The 21,633-nt window shown below is 30.5% G+C and overlaps 1 protein-coding gene across 2 annotated transcripts in view; it reads right to left on the reverse strand.

Moving 5' to 3' along the window:
• The window catches only part of LOC131852104 (homeobox protein Nkx-6.2), a 71,111-nt gene extending 55,774 nt beyond the window's left edge, over positions 1–15,337 (reverse strand). Inside the window, exon 1 of one of the 2 annotated variants that reach the window (XM_059202737.1) lies at positions 14,890–15,337. In XM_059202737.1, the coding sequence (XP_059058720.1) occupies positions 14,890–15,199 (310 nt within the window). In that variant the 5' untranslated portion in view covers positions 15,200–15,337. Of the gene's footprint in view, positions 1–14,874 lie in introns of both variants that reach the window. The other variant, XM_059202736.1, reaches the window with a different exon arrangement.
• Between the last annotated feature and the right edge of the window lie 6,296 nt (positions 15,338–21,633).

Raw genomic sequence — 21,633 nt, forward strand, 5'->3', positions numbered from 1 at the left:
GCTTTTCAACAACAATTTAAAATCAACAATTGCTTCAAAATCAACCACTAAAACACACTTCATTTCATAATTTTTCCAACTTTCCGAACACTTTACTAACATAAACAGTGGATAGAATTACATACGCCAAAACTTCTCTCCATTGATCGCTACGAATGGTGTGGGAGGCAATAGAATATTAAACAATACTTATTTCAACCGGAAAGATGGTTTCACATTGTCAGCTGCATGGAATCCAGAAATTATAAGCATAAATAAGTTTCTGTATCAATAAATAAAGAAGTGAATTATATGTGCTATGTCGCGATCCTTCGTTAGACAATCTAGTGACGCCAGTTGAACTATCTGACATCTATCGACAATGGCATAGCTGTATTTCAGTTGCACTTTCCAGTGATGGTTGTTGAGTAAACTGGTCACACTTTTCTACTGTACCATCGATGTACTTCAGTCGGCTCGTGATAAAGCAAGCTAATGAAAACATCATGTGAGGTAAATAACTTTTTATCATTAAATTAGATTGTCGGGTTTAAATGTATATGTAATAATGTATGAAAATTATCCCGTAATCGAATACAACTTCTTGTATTTTTTATCATCGAATCTTTAATTTATTTTATATAATATATCCTACTAGCTGATAATAGAGTTTGTAACAGATGAGAATTTTTTTTCTTTTCCTTCGTTGTAAACAAAGAATAAAATAATTTCTCCTTTTATTATGTTTAACTTTCTAATTGATGTTTTTGGTTGTTTGTGACTAAATTATGTCCATAGTACTTACTGACAATGTAGCTTATAATTTGAATTCATTTATTAGAAACTAAAAACCGAATGATCTATTCTTGTATAATATTAGTGTAATTTTCATTTTGATATTAAATTCTGGCACACTAATTTAAGCGTGTATTTTAACTTCATAACCTAAATATATTTGAACAAGCACACGCGCGACTAATTCATCGTATTGTCGACAACACAAACACGCCTTACCGCACGAAATCTGCGCTCTATCATGTACAAATAAATCCTGCTCTCATTTACCCCCATCTCCCCACAAGGGGAGCGAGGGGAGAAAATACCCGGCGATACTTCGCGATATTTACCTCAGCAGAAAACTTTTCGATGCGTACAATTGTTAACACAGATCTTTCGTATTATACGAATAAAGTTCAAAATTGAACGCGGCAGTGTAACCACGGGTCGTACAAGAGTAATTGTAAGGTACATGTCAAATGAAACTTTTGAGTGTTGTGGAAATGCGCAAACATGAGCCACTTTTAATTGTTACGTGCCTTCAGGGAGTTTCTTATGTGTAGTTAGGAAAGACTTTCCAAATGTTAGTTGTTCTTATTACAGTCCTACTTTGAAAAGGTATTTCCTTAATACAAGTATGTAAATTACCTAATATGTACCTGGTTATATATTAATTAAGGGTAAAATACCTAGGTAGACTTTGTACAAAGTGACTTACCTACCTATCCACCTAGCCTCTTTCAGCCGCCAACCAAGTTCCTTTGTGTTTTTGCGTTTTTGTTGAGGAGTGAGATAGTGAAATTATAGATGTATAACATCACACACTTCGTTTTCCGTTTAACTACTTTTAGAAATGTATAAAAAAAACTCAGAATATAACAGAACCATATTCTTGTCATATACACTCGGTATCAAAGCTCCACCAAATCATAACACTAGATTAGTATTCATATCACACGTCGAAAGAATCGTAATAATCATACAATTCACAATATTACACGAGTACGTACAAGCAATTGAGACTAATATAGCGATATGGTACATCCCCGCGCCGTATGGCCGCGACACGTGCGACACCTGCCGTCATAGATAACATCGTGGGGGCGAGCAGACGAGCGACAACAGCGCGACTAATATTTAATAGCGCTTGTACTAAAATCCTCTTGTTTACTGTATGTACGCTGAGCAAATAAATTATTTGTTAATTAAAATAGAACCTAACCTAATATTTACTGTTCTTTATTTGAAGATTAAATTAATACTCGGTTTTAAATTAGTTTTTACTAATACCTCGTCCAGGTATTAGTATCTCTCTGTACGTAGATGAAAACATATTGAACAAACACTTATTTTCACAGAAATATTTAAACATTTTTTATTGTCATATCTTAATAATAATATTAGGCATATGTGGATAATAAAGAGTAACAAAATGATCAATATTATTTGTAAATTACTAAAATGGAAAAAAAATCATAGTGCTATAATCAATTTCTATATTTTAATTTACCTCTCAAATTATTATGGTTATGTACCACATGTTTTTCAAATATATATTGTAAAATAATAAATATATCAAGAAATGTTGAATTATGAAACTGTATTTGCCATCATAGTTAAACTAACACAGTAACTAATTATTTTTTCAAGTAATCGTATAATAAAAATACAAGACCACAAAATCGAAACCGAAACAATCGCCCGTCTGTACACGACGGACCTACTCAAAGACCGCGAACGGCATACATCCGCGACATTTGTTCATAACCTATATTGAATATAGCGGCACACACGGAACAGATTTTATTTGAGTCCTTGTGTGTTTTGATGCTCGCTTAAGTTGTTACACTGTGTGTAACTTTATTATTACCTCTATTTAGACCATCATAAATTAATCGTAAATGGAAAAACTGTTCACTATGGATGAAAGGGACTGTAGAAAAATTCTTACAGATTATTTTATTTAAAAAATATAGATATTTATCGGGATAGTAAATTGATATACATTTAATCCATTTTCTATCTCCATAAATATATGGGTTATGAATTTTCGAAAACGTTTTTTGGCTCTCGTGTAAAGTTGAGTTTTTCAATTTACAACAATTCCGCGTTCTTCCGTCGATATATTTATTATAATTTGAGTATATAATAATATAATTTATATACGTTAGTAATGGGTATATTATTGTCGTATTATATGAATTGTATAATTCATATTAAAGTGTTATGTTAAAGTTATATAAACATATTGATTTAATGATTAGTAGTAGTTTCATCTTGATATTATTATATATTGCCTAGCCTTCTTCAATAAATAAACGATCCAACAGTAAACGATTTTCAAAATCGGATTAGAAATACCAGAGAGTACCTCGAAAACTGACAAAATTTAGCTCTTCATAATATTATTATAGACTAGCTATTCCCGCGACTTCGTCCGCGTGGAATTTAACTTTATTTTTGTAAAATAAAAGTAGTCTAAGTTATATCACAGATAACATAATATATCAGCTACCTGCTAAAAATGTCCCGTCAAACTTGGTCTAGCCATTTCAGAGATTAGCCGGAACAAACAGACCGACAGACAACCAGACAAAATTATAAAAAATGTTATTTTGGTATTTGTACCGTTTATATATATTCATATGCATGTAGTGAAAAACGGTTATCTCACCATTACAAACAGACACTCCAATTTTATTTATATGTATAGATGTATAGATATCAGATTTAGCTTACATAAGACAAGTTTTTACAAATATCCCAGTTATTTGTGTTACATATAGTTTCAATCTATATATGATAGGTAACGCCACGGATCAAAGCTAGCAACTTAATATTAATTCACTGGTTACATTACACTAACTAGATCATAACAATATACGCTAAAAGAACCTATTTATTCTGTGAAACTACAAAACTTTGCCGCCCTCGTAGCGTCGTTTTTGCCCTCACAGCTGCCATCAGCCGTATAATAACAATTTAATAACTGTGTCGTAGTTTTTACTGCAGACATTGTTTTCATTATCATAGTTTGTACAAAATTACATACATATACTTAGTATGGAGTTACACGACCAACGAGTATATATGTAACTTATGTACTATGTACATTATTAGTTCTTTTTTTTAATGGATGACTAGCTGTACCCGCGACTTCGTCCGCGTGGAATTTAACATTATTTCCTAAAATGAAAGTAGCCTAAATTATTCCATATTACATTAGCTACATGCCAAAAAAAGTCCCGTCAAAATCGGTCCAGCCATTTTAGAGATTAACCGGAACAAATGTTATTTTGGTGTATGTACCGTACACTCCAATTTTATTTATATGTATAGATGACGGAATGGTAATTCAGGTGATGTTGAAAAATTTCTTCTGTGTCATCTATCTAGGTTATTTTTACGTGATACCCTTAACGTATAATTATTATTCCATTACGTTTTTTTTTAATTATGTGTAAATATAAAAATATTACGGCACCATAGTTGTTAGACGATCTATGTAGTCTAGCGGCTTAGGACACCTTACTTTCTATGGTCGGAATGTTTATATATATATATAAACATTCCGACCTACTATTGTTTGTCTATATACATACAAAAATATATAAGTATTTCTTGTATTGCGTTTTATTACTCATAGCACAAGCTCTACTTAGCTTGGAATTAACGGGCGCTGTGAAAATTGTCCAAGTCATATATCTTATTACTATTTTGTTATAATGTCTAAAACTGACTTCAACAGTTAACAAAGTCTCTGATTACCCCATCTAAGCTAAAAGTCGTGATGATATAATTATATTCTGGAGACATTCCAACATCGTAATGCGACAGCTAATTCACAAGCCGTACCGAATTATCTCTCCCTTCGCCATCGGTTAAATAGCCGAGATAACGTTCGAGTGGGGCTCAAGCGAGTAATTTTATTAAAATATTTATCGTTCGACGCAATCAGGCACCCCATTGTGTTCTATCATTCGGGTACTGATGTATTGGGATGAATTTTCCCTTAATTTACAGTAGAATGTAACTGTATACGAATTCAATACATTCCGTTAGATTATGTTATGTATATTTATCTATTTACTATGGTATACCTACATCTTTGTCATAGGTATATATGTATATACATACTAGTGACCTACCTAGGCATGGATCCAGTATATGTACGGAGATCCTATAAAGAGAGTAGAAAGAAAGATGAAGATAGAGTCTCAGCTTAGTCTTGCACCGTTATATTTATGAGACAAAAATATAGAAGAGAACTATGAAGTATAGAAAATCTTCTTTTCTCATGTACAGGCCATTACTGATATTTCTACATAACATTTACTTTTTATTAATAAATAACCTAAAAGATTTCTAAATAATCTGATGAGATTGAAAATAATTAAAATCAAAAGAATTGGACAGCGAAATTATTCATATTTTGTACCAAAATTTCGATTACAGTCGACAGGAACATTATAGCTTCAATTTTATTTCAGTTTCAAATATTATTTAATTTTATTTTTATTACGGTTGGACACATTATAAATTTTGTTAACACGAATCTGATATTACTACATAAGTTGTTAAATTAAATATATACTTGGACCCACAATCAGTTAAATTAAATTATATGTACGGTATTCTATTGTAACCGTCACCTAATTCCCGAAAAACAAAGATGGAGTCATATTTTAAATATGGTTGCCACTTGCGCGAAAATTTTTAACATACCTACTAAGGTACGTACGGACGGTAAGGTGCCTACTTACTTAATTAGTAAGTAAGTTCTATTTGGGCAGGATAAAATAAAAATTCTCTTTTGGACAGTATCACTGGGCATGTACGTAATTATGTACATTTTATCTAAACATATCGCAATAACCACAAAATCTACTAAATGGATTTTGCGATTTTCATTCATCAAATAAGTGATTTCTGAGGAAATTTAGAAGTATAATTAGTTAGAGTTTTTAGTAAATTTATTGAGTAGATTCTCTAATTTAGAAAAAAAATGAAGCTCGTATACTGATATATTATATTGTTTAGAAGTTTTAAAAAACTGGCAACAATGTATTTGAAAATAAAGAATGAATGTATGCTTTCACGTCATTCCAATTTCTAATGGACAGACAGACAAGCAACTGAAGTCACTCTATCATGTCATTAGTAGTTTTTTTAGTGTAACATTTTCCGAGGTTGTTGCCAAAATTCATATTGTTTTCTTTGACGGAATGATGTTCTAATAACATGAAAATAACGTGTTAATTTTAATGACGTTCATTTTAATATTAAGAAATATATCTACATCTCTAATATCTGCTATCTATTACAACTTTTTTTAGATATTTCATATCTAAACAGATGGCATGTATAGACCGGATTCTAAGAAGGCTTATTATCAGACCATTATGTCATTGCGTAACTCGTTTTAAATAATTAAAAATAGAATTATTTTTAATTTAATTATTTAATTATTTAAAACCTTTCAGCACTATATTTTGTTCGAATATAATAAATTTTTTTTATTCAAATAACTTCAATTTATGCACTTTTAATAAAACTTCGTTAAATAAGGTCACACGTTTTTTGTTATTAAGTGATGTTAATTGCTTAATGATGGTGTTTTAGCGTAATAATGCTAAAAGACATAAAAATATAAAAAAATCTATATTCTATGTACCATCGTCATACCCTGCTTATATGATGTATAAAACAATTAAATATAATTAAATTAATCATACTCACACAATAAAAAAGTAAAATATATATATTTCAAACAAGTTGATAAACGTAGAAATTTTCAAAATCAAAATTAACTATTTATCTTCATTAGGAAATTAAAACTGACTAAATCTCTCTAAGTTCTGTTTTTAAACATAACCATATATATTGCATGCATTTATAATATTATCTGCATATATAATATTCAGTAGAGGCGTTAATTATTTTTTGACAACCCTACCGGTGGGCGTTCGGTGGGGCGCTAGAGGGCGCGAGAGGGCGCATCGCGAAAATGTGCGGTAGCTGCCTCCATGCGGTATTATGTTATTCTTAATTTAATTTCATTAGGCCCCGGCGAGATTGTATGTACTTGAGCTTTTACGCCGACCAACGTTTAATTGCTTGGGTAAATGTTGCAGCATAATTGTTAGAACATTGTTTACCCTGATTTTTGTGTTATATCCGTAGTAAAATGTTACAAGATTTTCTTTTATTTTACGAGCGTACATATATTGAATCTATGTTAGATATTGTATAGATAGTAGATAGATAAATATAATATATATTTATTTGCATTATACAGAAAAGTTACAAAATACACCGTAACACTAATAAATACATTTATATAAATACAATAAGGCGGATAGTTATTAATATCCGCTAATTTATTATTGTGAAGTCTACGAAGAATAAAATTATTATTACCTCATTTGATTCCTTATTTGTAATAAAGAATCAAATGAGGTTATAATAATTTGAGAGTAGTAATACTAAAAATATATACGAATAACCTACAAACTAGATTTTGTATTTAAAATTGATTGCTGACTTTTATTTAGATAAAATATTTGTTCGTCTTCGTAATACTCTATCTTCATATTAAATTTCATTAAAATCTTTTCTATGATTTTGTAATAAATCATTGATTTATATATTTTAAATTAATAATTAATTATTTAATGCATGTAATAGGCAATCTTAATACAATCTGCATTTTGTATAATAACGTCATGAGTAAAAAAAATATTTTATTAATTTTCAACATTTTAAAATTTCTCAGAAGTAGTCATTTAGTACAAAAATATTTTTGTATTGAATGGGATACCTAAATAATGCTAATAGTCACTACCAATAAGTAAAACTAGTGGCAATTGAATTATGGGATAGTAGTTTAAACATTATATAATGTATATAATAATTAAACTACAACTGTTATGGAAATAAGTTGTTAGTCTATGAGCAAAACAAAAGTTAACACTAGTAGAAATATTTCAACAAAATCGATTTAAAGAAATAATCACTTATTGTAAGTACATATTATTACGGCTTGATACAAAGTCCTTTACGTCAATACCTCTATCACATCTATTTTATCCAAGCCGCCAAGTATTTTGCTTTGTAAGATGTTTCTTGAAGAATCAGATAATGCAGTAAATTTACAGGATATACAGAGGTGACCTTAGCCCTAAGGAGAGGCAATGCACGAATGGTTATCAGGTTGATAAGGTGATATTGCTGTTTATGTATATTTGCGACCATTACCACTAGCAGGTGGGCTGTTAACCTGTCTGCCATTCCATTTATATAAAAAACGAACTTATATAGTTCGAATACTATCCTTCTTCATTTTGAAGTCGGTTAAAAAAATATTAGATCATTATTAAAATACAAAAACCATTAAACAGTGCGCAGTTCGGAAATTATTAATTAGTTAAGGCAAATGCACACAGGCGTCCGGCCTGCGGTCACACTGGGCGCGCACGAATGAAGTGGGACACATTTTTTTAATTACCCGTCCCATCCCGTCCCAACTCCCCCATTGATTGCCACCCCTTTGTGGCCATTTCGGAACTGCACGGCATATGTTGCGAATTAAAATTCTGATTTCCAATGCAGCCTCGGTGCGCAACGGTTATTCAATATTACCCAAGTTGGTTTTACTGTAGTCTGCGAAAGTCCCATTTATATAGGCATATAGGTTGACTGTAAAAAATTGTTTTTAGTATTAAGATCGCCTCTTGTAATTAAGAAGTTCAATAATTAATGTCTATGTATATATTAATATTGCACTGCTCTTTACATAGTAATTTATTATTGTTAGAAAATTAAAAAAATACCTACATATTTTTTTAATTTTCTACATATTTATTTATTTCTTGACTCTCAATCTTACATCCTTTCCACCATAATGAGAGATTTTTTTTTATAACACAAATAAATTTTAAAACTAATACTTTGAAAGAAAATATAGCTTAGAAACTCATGATATAATCTATATTCACATTCAATTTCATTAAATTCTGTTTTAACTGTTTAGTTCTATCAAGGTAACAAATAGACTCACTCACTTTTACATTTATAATTTTATAGGTACAAATATTTTAAATATCTCCATTTTTTTCTGTAAATATAGTATATATAGGTGCACGCTGGTTCTTTAGTTCGAATATTTTTTAAAGTCCACTAAATATTTTTAAATTTATCCATTATAAACAAAGAAACATAAGAATCAATACCTAAATATAGCTTTAAAGAAAAATAGTCACATCAACTTCATTTATATAAGCCAGGTTTGAACTCACGGTCTTTGCGTCGTGAGATGTATGTGTCATAGTTGTATCATAGCCTACAGTACAACCAATACAACTCAATAATACAACAACAACCTACGATTCGTAGGTTATTATAAAGTATACAGTATAGTTGACATAAATTGTATTGTAATATTAATTTAATAAATGAATATTATCATAGTTTTAGATAATAGACATACGACCTATTATTGTCTATAATATCTTTACAATACAATTTACGTCAGTAATCAATCAGAGCCGACAAATGTTTATTGATTTCTCAATAATTTAATCATATAACAGAATATCCAATAATGGCACGTGCAAACGTAATATCCCAAATAACTACGACATATTATCGTTCATTACATATTATTAGTTAATCCGTTATCTATGGTTTTACCATATCAGGTAATAAGCAACGCTTGTGTGTATCGCCTTTATTAAAAATATTCGAGCGTTAAAACGACTCGATTAAGTGTAATTGATAGTGAGATTGTGACGTTATAATATCGGTCAATAATTGTATTATACATATTTTCCTTATTAATTTTGTGTATGACTTTGTATATAGGTCGAGCGTGGCTTTCCTATTTGTATGACCATACCGCCTCTATCTGAACTTGGTATGTTATATTAGTATATGTATAGAGATATAGCCATGTAAAAATGTATTCCTATATTATTATATGTAACATATTACTATTTATTTTTATTAAAAAAATTAACTTTAAAACGACTCGATTAAGTGTTATTATATCTGTCAATAATTGTATTAGAGCTACATATTTTCCTTATTAATTTTGTGTATGAGTTTATATATAGGTCAAGCGTAGCTTTTCTATTTGTATGAAAATACCGCCTATATCTGAATGTGGTATGTTATTTAATATTATATCTATGTCCAATGTACCTATATTTCATATATATAGGTACATTTTTTATTACCTAACCTGTGCATACATCACATAAGAGACCCAATTACAACATTTTTTATTATTGTTCCTCTTTTATTTGTCATAGTGTGATGTTATATACCTTCCTCGATAATAGGACTATCCAACATATTTATTCAATTTATTGATTCAATTCGAGAACTCGAGTTCTCATGATTAGGGCGTCAAAGAAACAAACTCTTCAAAATTATAATATTAATATAATATTATTTAAATTGAATATATTTTTGAACAGTAAAACGACTCGATTATGTGTAATCGATCGATTATTGTGCACATTTTCCTTAATGATGTTGTGTAAAGTATTACATAAAATATGTGTGCACGCGGCTTTGCCTGCATAAAAATTATAGCCTATGTGTGTGTAAATTTATAGCCTAACAAACATATATCCATCCATACTTACAAACTTTCGCGTTTATAATATTAGTCAGATAGAGATAGGTCGAGCATAAGTTGTATGAAAATTCGTCTACTACGTATTTTAATGTAAAACTTTATATTATTACTAACAATTACTTGTGTAACTATATGCTTATTTTAAGATAAGTAAGCCTACATCTGTTTTCGTCGTCGTCGACGTGAAATTTCATTAATAACTCATGTTAGCAAATAAGTATGGGTATTATGCTTACATATTTCCCTTAATTATTTTTTCTCGTGTTATCGTTTGTGTTAATTTATAAATGTAGGTCGAGCGTGGCTTTTCGGCTTGCATGAAAATACCCGCCACTATCTAATAGTAATATTAATTATTCCAAAAATAGCGAACCAACCATGTTTAATTGTGATTTATTTTTAATTTATAATTATATATTTTGACAGTTTTATGTCAGTTTTTAAATCAACTGCTAAACTGTACTGTTTCTATTGTGGGCAAATTAAATATTTAATTTTTGGAAATACAAGATGATGAAGCTTACTATTAGCTTATCACGGACTTATGGCTATTCTCGTGATATAATCTGTTTAGTGATGCAGACAAACAGAAATAGAAATAGAAATAGAAAGATTTAAGCGTAAAATCTATTTAAATTGACTTCATTGATTTTCATTTTAATTTTTATCAAACCATACATATTTTTTATTGATCTTCCTGTTTATTGCATATATTATTATCTTACTTTTATATGTTTGAAAAAACTTATAGACTAATATTATGTTATATGTGGTATTGATAAACATTACGTTGGTGTAATCTTAGATATATTTATATTTGTATCGATTTTGTCAAACTTAAAAATTAAAAAAAACATTAATTACGTTTCATTTGGTTCTAAACAAATGTAACAAACTGTATCCTGATGACGCGGCCTACTTTGCTATTAATAACACTAGTGACAAATAAGTGAATAATGTGACAGAAAACCGTAATTACCGGTTTGATATCTCAAGTGGCAAGATTACAAGCGTTACGGCTGTTATTACTTGGTTTAATAAACCAGATATAGTCTGGTGCCGATAAATGGCTATACATAACACCATGTGATTAAAAGCTATTAGATAGGTCATAACATTTATTCATTACGTAGATGTAATATGACTTTGCCTATGGTGATTATATTCTGCTCCTTCGTGATGGTTGTTAGTTCGATTCTTTGCACGGTGCAAATATTTATATTCATAAGTATGATTGTTTGCATCGGTCTCGGTGTTTTCTATATATGTTATATACCTATTTACAAAATTTAATTAAGTATTTATATCAGTTGTCTAGTATCCGTAACATAAGCTCTGCTTAGCATGGGACAAGATGGCGATATGAGGATCCTAGGATTTTTTTTAATAACAAAGGAATGGCAAATAATCTTACGGATAGAGCTTTACTTATATAATGGGATCACGAAGCAGCTTGTTTCAGCGCCTATTGATGTAACATCCCTGTTTCAACAATTAAAAAGCTGTTTATATTCATCTAGATGACTTTATACTATTGTAGATATATTATTATACTGCACTGGTCAAGCGATTTAGCACACCGCTTATTTGCAATGGTCACGGATTTGATACCTCGCATGCCACAAACAATTGTATTTATGAGTATGATTGTCTAAATTGGATTGGGCGTTTTGTATATGTATTATGTATGTACTTATAGAAAAAATGTATCTAAGTGTATCAGTTGTCTAGTATCCATAACACAAGCTCTACTTCGCTTAATACTAGATGACGCAGTGTGAATTTTCCAGGGATTTCATTGTTATAGATATGTAATGTAAGTGCAAAACCTTAGCACAGAGTAGGAACATTTAGGGAATGGTAAACGGGTGGTTATTACCACGTAACACGTGTAAGGGCTCCGCTAACGGCGGTAGCGTAGGGCTATAAGTTAGCCTGTACCGCGTGCCGTCGGTGTCTCGACTAGTCTCGACCTACCCCCGACGGCGAAGTGATAACACCGTGTAAATATCATTTACTTAAGATTTAATCTTACTAATACAATATTGTTAACTATAAAGATTTATTTTATAAATGGCGACTTAAATAATGATCATGGAAGATAACTATTTAGGATGGAGAAGGACGTAGGCCACTTTTTTTGGACTTAAATGGTTGTAAAGACGAATTCACATGAAGCTAATATTTAATCTTTTCTTTCTTTAGATATAATAAAATCGTAAAGTTATGACTTTAAATAGTCTGTATATCTGTTTGGCTGTGTTAATATTTAATTTAAAAGACACAATAGGAATATATTTTCTTTAATATGTCTCAACATATCCCAAAGGAAGCTCAGAAAAATAATCCCTAAAGAAGGAAATACCTAATATATGTAGTAAATAATGTTGTAATGTTGTCGATATTAACTACAATTATAATATGTAATTAATAAAATAAAGAATGGTATTGTACAGATGTTTTATTTAATTATTGCTATCTATTTACTTTTTTTCTTTTGTTCATAAATAATTAATACCGAGTTACAAATGTATATAAGTACAAAGTCGCTACTACTCCACAGACATCACTAATGTCTGCGAAGTGTATTAGATTGTTCTTTTACACTACAATATATATATAAAAAAGCTGTTAATCGCGGCTTCACCTACTTTTGTTTTGAGATAAAAGATGGCCCATGTTCTTTTCCGGAATACAATCTATTTTCACGCCAAATTTCATTACAATCTGTTCAGTTGTTTAGTCGTGAAAAGATGACAAACTGACAGACATTTTATCATTTATAAACTAGCTGTGTCCGCGGTTGTATCCGAAAATTAGAGGTTATGTGTTATTCTGATGTTTAAACTATATTACTTTGAAGTTTCATCCAAATCCATTCCGTAGTTTTTGTATGAAAGAGTAACAAACATCCATCCATACTCACAAAATGACGCGTCTATAGTATTAATAAGAAGTGTGGATATAAATAGATATACCTTATACCAAATGTAGTTATAACCATTGTCAATTATCGATGTCGTAATAACCACAACACTTGATATGCCCTCTTATAGCTCTTATACATTTGAATAGAACGTGGCAAGAAGCCAGTATACAATTTGAAGTATTTTAGATTGTCATCGGATCGGTGTTTTCATCATCGTCAGTCAGAAAGATAAATTGACACACAAAGTTTTTAATTTCGGTCAAATTCGGTAGAAGTCAAAGTAGTAAACATCAAAGATACTACGCCTTGGATCCACGTAATAAATGATAGTGTAATATATTTTTAATTAGGTAACTTATTGGTAGGAATCTATGGGATAAATTATCTTACATACATTCACCCGTTGTATTTGAAATATACAGTCTCCTGTTGGTCCATTTTACATTAACAAACAATTAAAATACCTCTTTTAGTAGTTATAAATATTTAGTAGTTAAGAAGATAGATTTAAATTAAAGATCTCTTAAAAAGGGAAATCTAAAACTAGTTAAATAATTTTATTTCTCTTCATAAAATCCGTGTATTGCGAGTTTAATTGTAACTATCTAGGTTATATCATATAAGTATAAAATATCGGTAGATACTATCACAATTCATACTAATAAATTATTTAAAATATATTATTTTAATTTTATTCTGCAATGTTTTACCGACATATGTACCTGTTATAGCTATATCTATTCATAATATAGGTATATATCCCAAAAAATAAATATTATAATAATATGCTTCTGTCTATTAACTCTAAATATATAATTTATTGTATTATATTTCAGTATAAAGTAGATACAATAAATATAAATATAAACATAATTAATTATAAAAACAAGCCCTCATTTTGTACAAATAAGTTTAAAATACAAATTAATTAAAATTCTACCGTTTGAAATTTAGGTGACGCGTTGATGTCTTTTATATGAATTTGATTTGATAACTCATAATGAGTACAAATAATGTAGTATGTGAATATAATGTCGTAAATTTTTACTTTATTATAATATTCACTAGTACTTATGTATTTATATATCTATGTTATTCCCATATATACCTATAGGTCAGTATACCCACTAGGTATCCATTAAAATGTATCTAGATTAAATTAATAATACATACGAATAACATCAGTAACTGATAAATTTTATTACTAAATAATTATTTTCTAGTATATTGATATTATGCACATAAATTCATTATAGGTAGGTATCAGCACCTACTCTTAGGTGTATATCTAACCCTGAACCTACCCATCTATATCTGATTAGAAAAAATATTTCTATATATAGGTACCTATTAGAAGTTATTTTATTACCCACTTATCTTCCAATGTACCTAAATAATTTTAATAAGGGCTTACATAGACTATAGAACAAATACTAAGTAGATAATAAATTCACGCTATATCAAACTATTAACTAAAATCTTATTTTCTATATTCGTCTATAGCTAATAGAATACAATTAAGTATATAATAAAAGATAATACATACATATATAATACTTACTTGACTGCAATCTGTCTCTCCATGCCATTGGATTCGATACTAATCCTTGAAAGCCTGGCCAGTATAATGGTTTGTGCTGCAAGTAATGAGCCATGCCTGCTGCGGCCGCTGCCAAAGATAACCTCGGTGTCAGAAGACCGGCGCCAACGTTGGCCCCAACTGTCGGTCTCGATAAGATATGGTCGATCCCGTGAGGGTTAGGGGCCGGAGGAGGTGCCTCCGCTAACGAGCTCAAAGCAGCCAACGGAGCCCCAAAACCGTTCTCCAAAACACCCCGCGAAAGAGGCGGCGATCCACGCAGTTCTGACATGTTTCAAAGTTCACACACTCGAAATTCAAATTTAAAACATAATCCAATTCCAATTTCAAAACATATTCTAATTTCGAACACGAAACGTTCTCACATAGACATTGTCCGTTATCGAAAATCGAGTTCGAAACGAGTCACCGCGCGCGCGACCCGACACCGAATGAAAAGCTCCCGAGCTGCCAAGCTTTTGCTCGGCGCAAACAAAAAAAAACACAGTATTGAGAACGCCCAGTCAATCTAAACCTTATATCGGTGACGCCGCCCCTTCACGGACCGCGCATCGGAAATACGCCCGTCTCTTTCTATATTTAAGTGATCGGATAGAGAGAGGAGAGCTGTGGTGTTAACAAGAGAGCGTAGATTTAACGAATCGTTATTTAATGGCGCTTCTTGTCTCTTTATAATTAAGTCGGGTGCAGTTTTTGCGGTGCGCCCCCCCTGCCCCGCGCAGCTGGCATTACCCCTCCGTCGCCGCTCAGTTAAAAACTATTGTGCGTGGAATAATATGGGACAGTTTATTTTATGATGGGAATCGACAATAGCCCGGAAGGATCTGCGTCATTTGTCGCCGATAATTTATGTGACAAATATTTTATTAATTGACAATGTTGTGTGAATGGCACTCGATTTGCGAGGAAATAAAACACCCATAGTATTAACTCGGCAACATCTGCTCTTAGGGGTTTCTTAATAATTGTTAAATGCATCATTTTATAGTCAATTTGTTCAATTGCTATTAGGTAATCGATTTAAATACATGTTTTAAATATTTATTGAATAATTTGTCTTCAACGTAAATAGAGATCCAATATTCATAACATTATCTCATAAGTTTATTGTATATTAATACTTGTATATCTATTATTCCCTTATTGCAATTAAGATATCTAAGTTTGCAATATATTGTGCAGTACATATGTATAATATGGGTAATTGGGTATTATAATAAATTTTATAATCCGAAAATAGATATTAATAACTTTATTTAAAAAGTTAAGCAAGCATTTTTATATGAAAGAAATTGACAGAACACAATGTTAATTTTACATAATAAAAAAATCTACATATCTGAATTTTACAATATCAATACACAGCTATCCTCTACTTAAATTACTCTGATTGACTTTTATTTTATTTTACAATCTACATATATACGATTTAAAAGATGCAACACAATAAAAACTAGACAGCCGCGGTGGTCTAGTGGTTTAGAACACCACTTTACTATCCGATGGTCGTGGGTTCGATTCCTCGCACGGTACAAATATTTGTATTCATGAGTATGATTGTTGGTATCGGTATGGGTGTTTTCTATGTATAATATGTATTTATTTACAAAAAAAAAATGTATCCATGTATTTATATCAGTTGTCTAGTACTCATAACACAGCTACCCATAGCATAGCTTGGGTCTAGATGGCGCTGTATGAATTGTCCTGAGATATTATTATTATTATATTATTATAATAAATGTTTCGAGTATAAATTGGTTTTGGCGAATCTTCTGCTTGTTTGCCTTTATAGAAATAATAATCTCAAGACAACTTCAGACTTCACACAGCGCCATCTAGACCTAATTTAAGCTAGCTAAAGGTTGAGTTACGGATACTAGACAACAGATACAAATACACAGATTTTTTTTATAAATACACACATATTACGCCTAGAAAACACCCGATACAAATAATCATACTCATGAATCCAAATGTTTGTAACGTGCGAGGAATCGAACCCGGGACCATCAGAGGGAAGGCAGTATGCTAAACCACTAAACTACAGAGGCCGTCTAATATACTTATTTACAAAAGATCACCCAATAATAACTATGTATTGTACAGAAATATTTTTTTCAAACATCTGAGATTTATGCTACGTATTAGTTAATATACAAACTATGCAACATTTTTTTCTATATTGAAGAATCGGACCCTAAACCATGTATAGAATACACGTGTATCCTCTTAGTTCCTATCTGACCATCATAAAAATTGTACAGTCCAATTAAAATTAACAACCTCGTCCGGTTTTATTCAATAACTAAAATCCTATACAAAACACCACAACATTTTTTAACTCCATTTTAATTCCCAATCCCTACCATGGGGTATTATATAGACTTAAAATCCATTAAAAATGGGGGTATTCAAATTATATAAATACGTATAATATAAACGGGTTTTACAATAAATGTTTGTCATATTTTTTTAAAAACAGACTTTTAAGATATCCATTTACAGATACAGATGTTTAAGTTATTTATTTGTACCAACGGATTTACACGTTTTTTTTAATATGGAATATTAATTTAAAAATTAATAATATTCTTCATTTATGCAGTTTATACATTTTTTTATACATATAGGGAATAACGAATAAGTTGATGACGGTACTACCTTCTAATAGTACCTAGGTAAGTAATTACTGTTACCTATATAGCTAAGTAGTATATGACATCACATTATCACGTAATGCCCGTGATAAGACGAAGAAGCCTTGCCATTCTGAAACACCAAGATTTCATGCCTCTTACACTTAACCTGTAATTTTATTGTCTTTACCGGTACCCCTCAACTGAAATACAGCTTATAAAGTAAAATACTTTGCGGTTGAAGTGGCACCTTTTAAACGACTTTTTACTAATTCTACCCCAATATTTCTTTCTTTGAAGAATCACTTAATAATATAGCTGTATCTCCCTATATGGATGATGCATGGTGCAGTAACAATAAAAAAATAATTTGTAAATGTGCTATAAAATATTAAGCATTTTTTATAGCACATTTACAAATTATTTTTAATTTTATGGAAATATGGTTGTATTAACTATGAACAAATAAATATAGCCACGATATGAAGTAAGTATATTGTTACTAACAAATATAAAAATTCAAAATTAAATATGAATTTTAAAACACCTCTAATTGACTGACTTGCTTCTAAGCGAAGCCACACAGCATCACTAGTCAATTACACAACGAATTCATTTTTATTGGCTGCTACAAATACGACTCGAATCTTTGTTCACTCTAACCGGATGTAACATAATACCCATTCAGTGTGTACCCAGGACGAATGCAGGGCATGGACTCACTGATAGCGATTTATACCACTCATGTCTGGAGCAAGTGAGGGTTAGTAAAATATAACTTATATATACGTATCATTAGTAAAAATCACGGGATGTTACCATGTTTTATTCTTATTGAGTTCCCGATATTTCAGCAGTGTTTCAACAGCCATGATCACGGGTAAACAGTTTACTAATTATACGTACAAATAATGACCACGGCAAATTTGAAACTGTGTAACTTATACATTTGACGTGATAAAAAGACCACACATATTACATTTGTATAAATATAATGCACAAAATGTTATATACCTAATTGTGTGTATTGAGAATAATAAGTATGCATATGTTGGCAGCACTTGAACATAGCATTACTTAAATGGATATTGCTGTAAATGTGACATTATTTCGATATAGATTTGTTAGTCAATTGCACGTTTAATGAATATGTATTAAAAGACGTGTGTCTTTTAATACATATTAATATACTTATAACTAATTACATACCCTTTATGTGTATAAAGGGTATGTAATTAGTTGTAAGTATATTAATACATTTTATTAAGGATAACAAAACATTTGGTAAGTACTGTATTATTGAAATTAGTCAACATACAATCAGATAAACTTTAATTTGAAGTAAACTGTATCTATCTATGCAGATGACGTTGGAATTTTAATCTAGGTTTATGGGATATATAGCAAGGAAATTACTTTCAATTGTAATTCATAACAAGATCATCATAGTCATTTACATTATTATATATATATAACGTTACTTTACTTTTTTTTGTTAAGCTTCATTAGAAGCCAAAAAAATATGTTTCTTATTTTAATTAAACAAAATCTTATAAATGTTTAATTCATTCTCAAAATTGGAATAAAAATGTGTCAACGATATTATAAAACTCGCCCCGCATGTGTACCCGCTCACACTCACACAGTACCCGCTGTTTCCCCAAAACGCCGGCTGTCTTTTTATTCATCCCGTCATCAATTAGTCCAACACCTTTGCTTTGTCTGGTTTTTATTATCGGCTTATTACTGCGTTTATAATATGACTCTTGATTCCATAAACATGTAACACGATATTCAACTTTACGACATAGTCATGAGGGTTTATTTTATTGGACTATGCATATTAAAGTAAAATGTGTGCTGAATAGATTTTAGAGATTTTTCTCAATTAAAAGTAGGTCTCTAAAACTCACTATACATATTTAATTGGTAATTTTGTACTTCTTGTACAATAATTGTGACTATATGTATTTATTTAGATATAATCTTGATATTTATGTTGTTACTTTATGGTACTAATAAAGCGTTATATGTACTTACGTTTAGGTATAGGTTAAATATATGAACTGATTTTATTACTAAGCAATTTATTTTTACATTATCTTTTTAAGAAAATATTTCAGAAGTAAAGTAGGTCAGGGATACTACATAATATGTATAATATTTTATATCGTTTATACCTATTTTACATGTCTTATAAATCCTGCAAGGATTCCCGTATAATAAAAATCATGATTATTAAAATTGCTTTTTAGCTATTTATTTATGCATTTAATTAAAAAATATACAAAAATATTTAATTACATACTTCAACAATATATTCACCTAGATGTTTTGTAAAAGGCAAATAGTCACTAAAACATTATATCAATTCTTTTAACTCTAGAACAATTTGCGGCTCCAGAACCAACATATTCACAGCCCTGTAAAGTTTAAATGCAATAAAAAATCAACCTCCAGATTATGAAGAATCGACTACGGTAATCTACGAACTAGATAGAGACAGCTATAACACGAAGTGAGACGGCAATACAACGCTAGAGTACAATTGGAGAATTCTATAGCTAAGCCCCGCCCCTCCCCGCGAAGCGACCCACGTGTTTTTGTTGCGTTCAGATGATTTTCAGACGCAGATGAGAGCGGTCGTACCGATATGCGTATGAAACTTTCAGAAGTTTACGTTTTCAGTCGACTATTATAACATTGGATCTAGTAAGAGCTCTGATTAACGCGCTGTCGAAAATGTTGGGTTTAATAGTATGAAACTTTGTATAGGTATTCCTTATATACCATAATCACTGTAACGTCAACCCAAGACGTTTCATTCAGCGCCATCTAGTTTCAAAATTAGTAGAACTTATGTTATAGGCAATAACTAATTGATAAAATACTAAATATTTTTTGTGTTATAAATAAATGTTATTATAGATACCTATACATATAAAAGATCCAGACTAATACGGGAAAACACGTACTCATATATACCAATATTTATAATGTTTGAAAATTGAACCATTGGAAGTGAGGTGGTGTAGATGTTAAAACATATAGCCGGTCAAAGAAGCAATTATTTGCAATTAACTTCTATATTATTCTTATTACTTCTAGTATATAATTAAGAACTAAATTGTTAGTTTGTGAACGTGTTAGATACGGGAAAGTTCTTACATTTTAGGTTATAATTTATTATTGCTTGTACTGATTTATACTAATGTTTCATTTCGTTATAAAATTAATCTTTGTAAGCGGTGTTTAGTTGAAGTGGAGTGAAATTACAGCATACAAAGATGCATATTCATAGAAACCTTTGGCGGCCACAGTTAGTAATAATATCTAATAGTTTAGCACACCGCTTTATTTCCCACAGTCGCGAGTTCGATTCCTCGCACGGTAAAAACATTTATATTCAGGAGTATGACTGTCTGTATTGGTTTAGGTGTTTTCTATGTATATTATGTAGGTATTTATATTTTTAGCCTAGTACCTGTAAAACAAAATCTGCTTAGCTTGGGCGTAGATAGCACTGTGTGAATTGTCCAAATATATTATTATTATTATTAATTATAGCTGTTACCAGTTAGTAATACTTGGACTGTGTTCGTTTGTCATTCCAATTACAAAAAGAAATATAAAACTACCTAACTATTATAATAATTATAGGCAGTTAACTTTTAATCTCCAAATATGATGTAGTAAATCAACTGAATCGCCTTACTATCACAAAACAAACTAAAATTAAATCACCATGCCCCTCGATATCAGACCCATACGAGGGTTCCCTAATTCGATTATTTAGGGTTCCCCATACCCGGTGCTGTGTTAAAAGTGACGCGTTGTTATTGTTAAATGTAATTATTTCGCTCGATTTGTTTTGAGTTTTGAAACATCAGCTTAATGAAACTGTTAACTCGGTTATTGTTTATTGAATCATGTTAAATGTGCAAGATACTTTATTTATACGTAATGTGTTTTTATATTTATTTATTTGAATCTGTACTCCTTGTGTCTGGGAAGAAAGTATAGCTGTATATTTATGGTTTAATAAATATTTTCTTATTATTATTAA

This window comes from Achroia grisella, unplaced genomic scaffold (assembly GCF_030625045.1).
Source record: "Achroia grisella isolate CSIRO2021 unplaced genomic scaffold, CSIRO_AGI_Agris_v1 utg840, whole genome shotgun sequence".
Classification (NCBI taxonomy): domain Eukaryota; kingdom Metazoa; phylum Arthropoda; class Insecta; order Lepidoptera; family Pyralidae; genus Achroia; species Achroia grisella.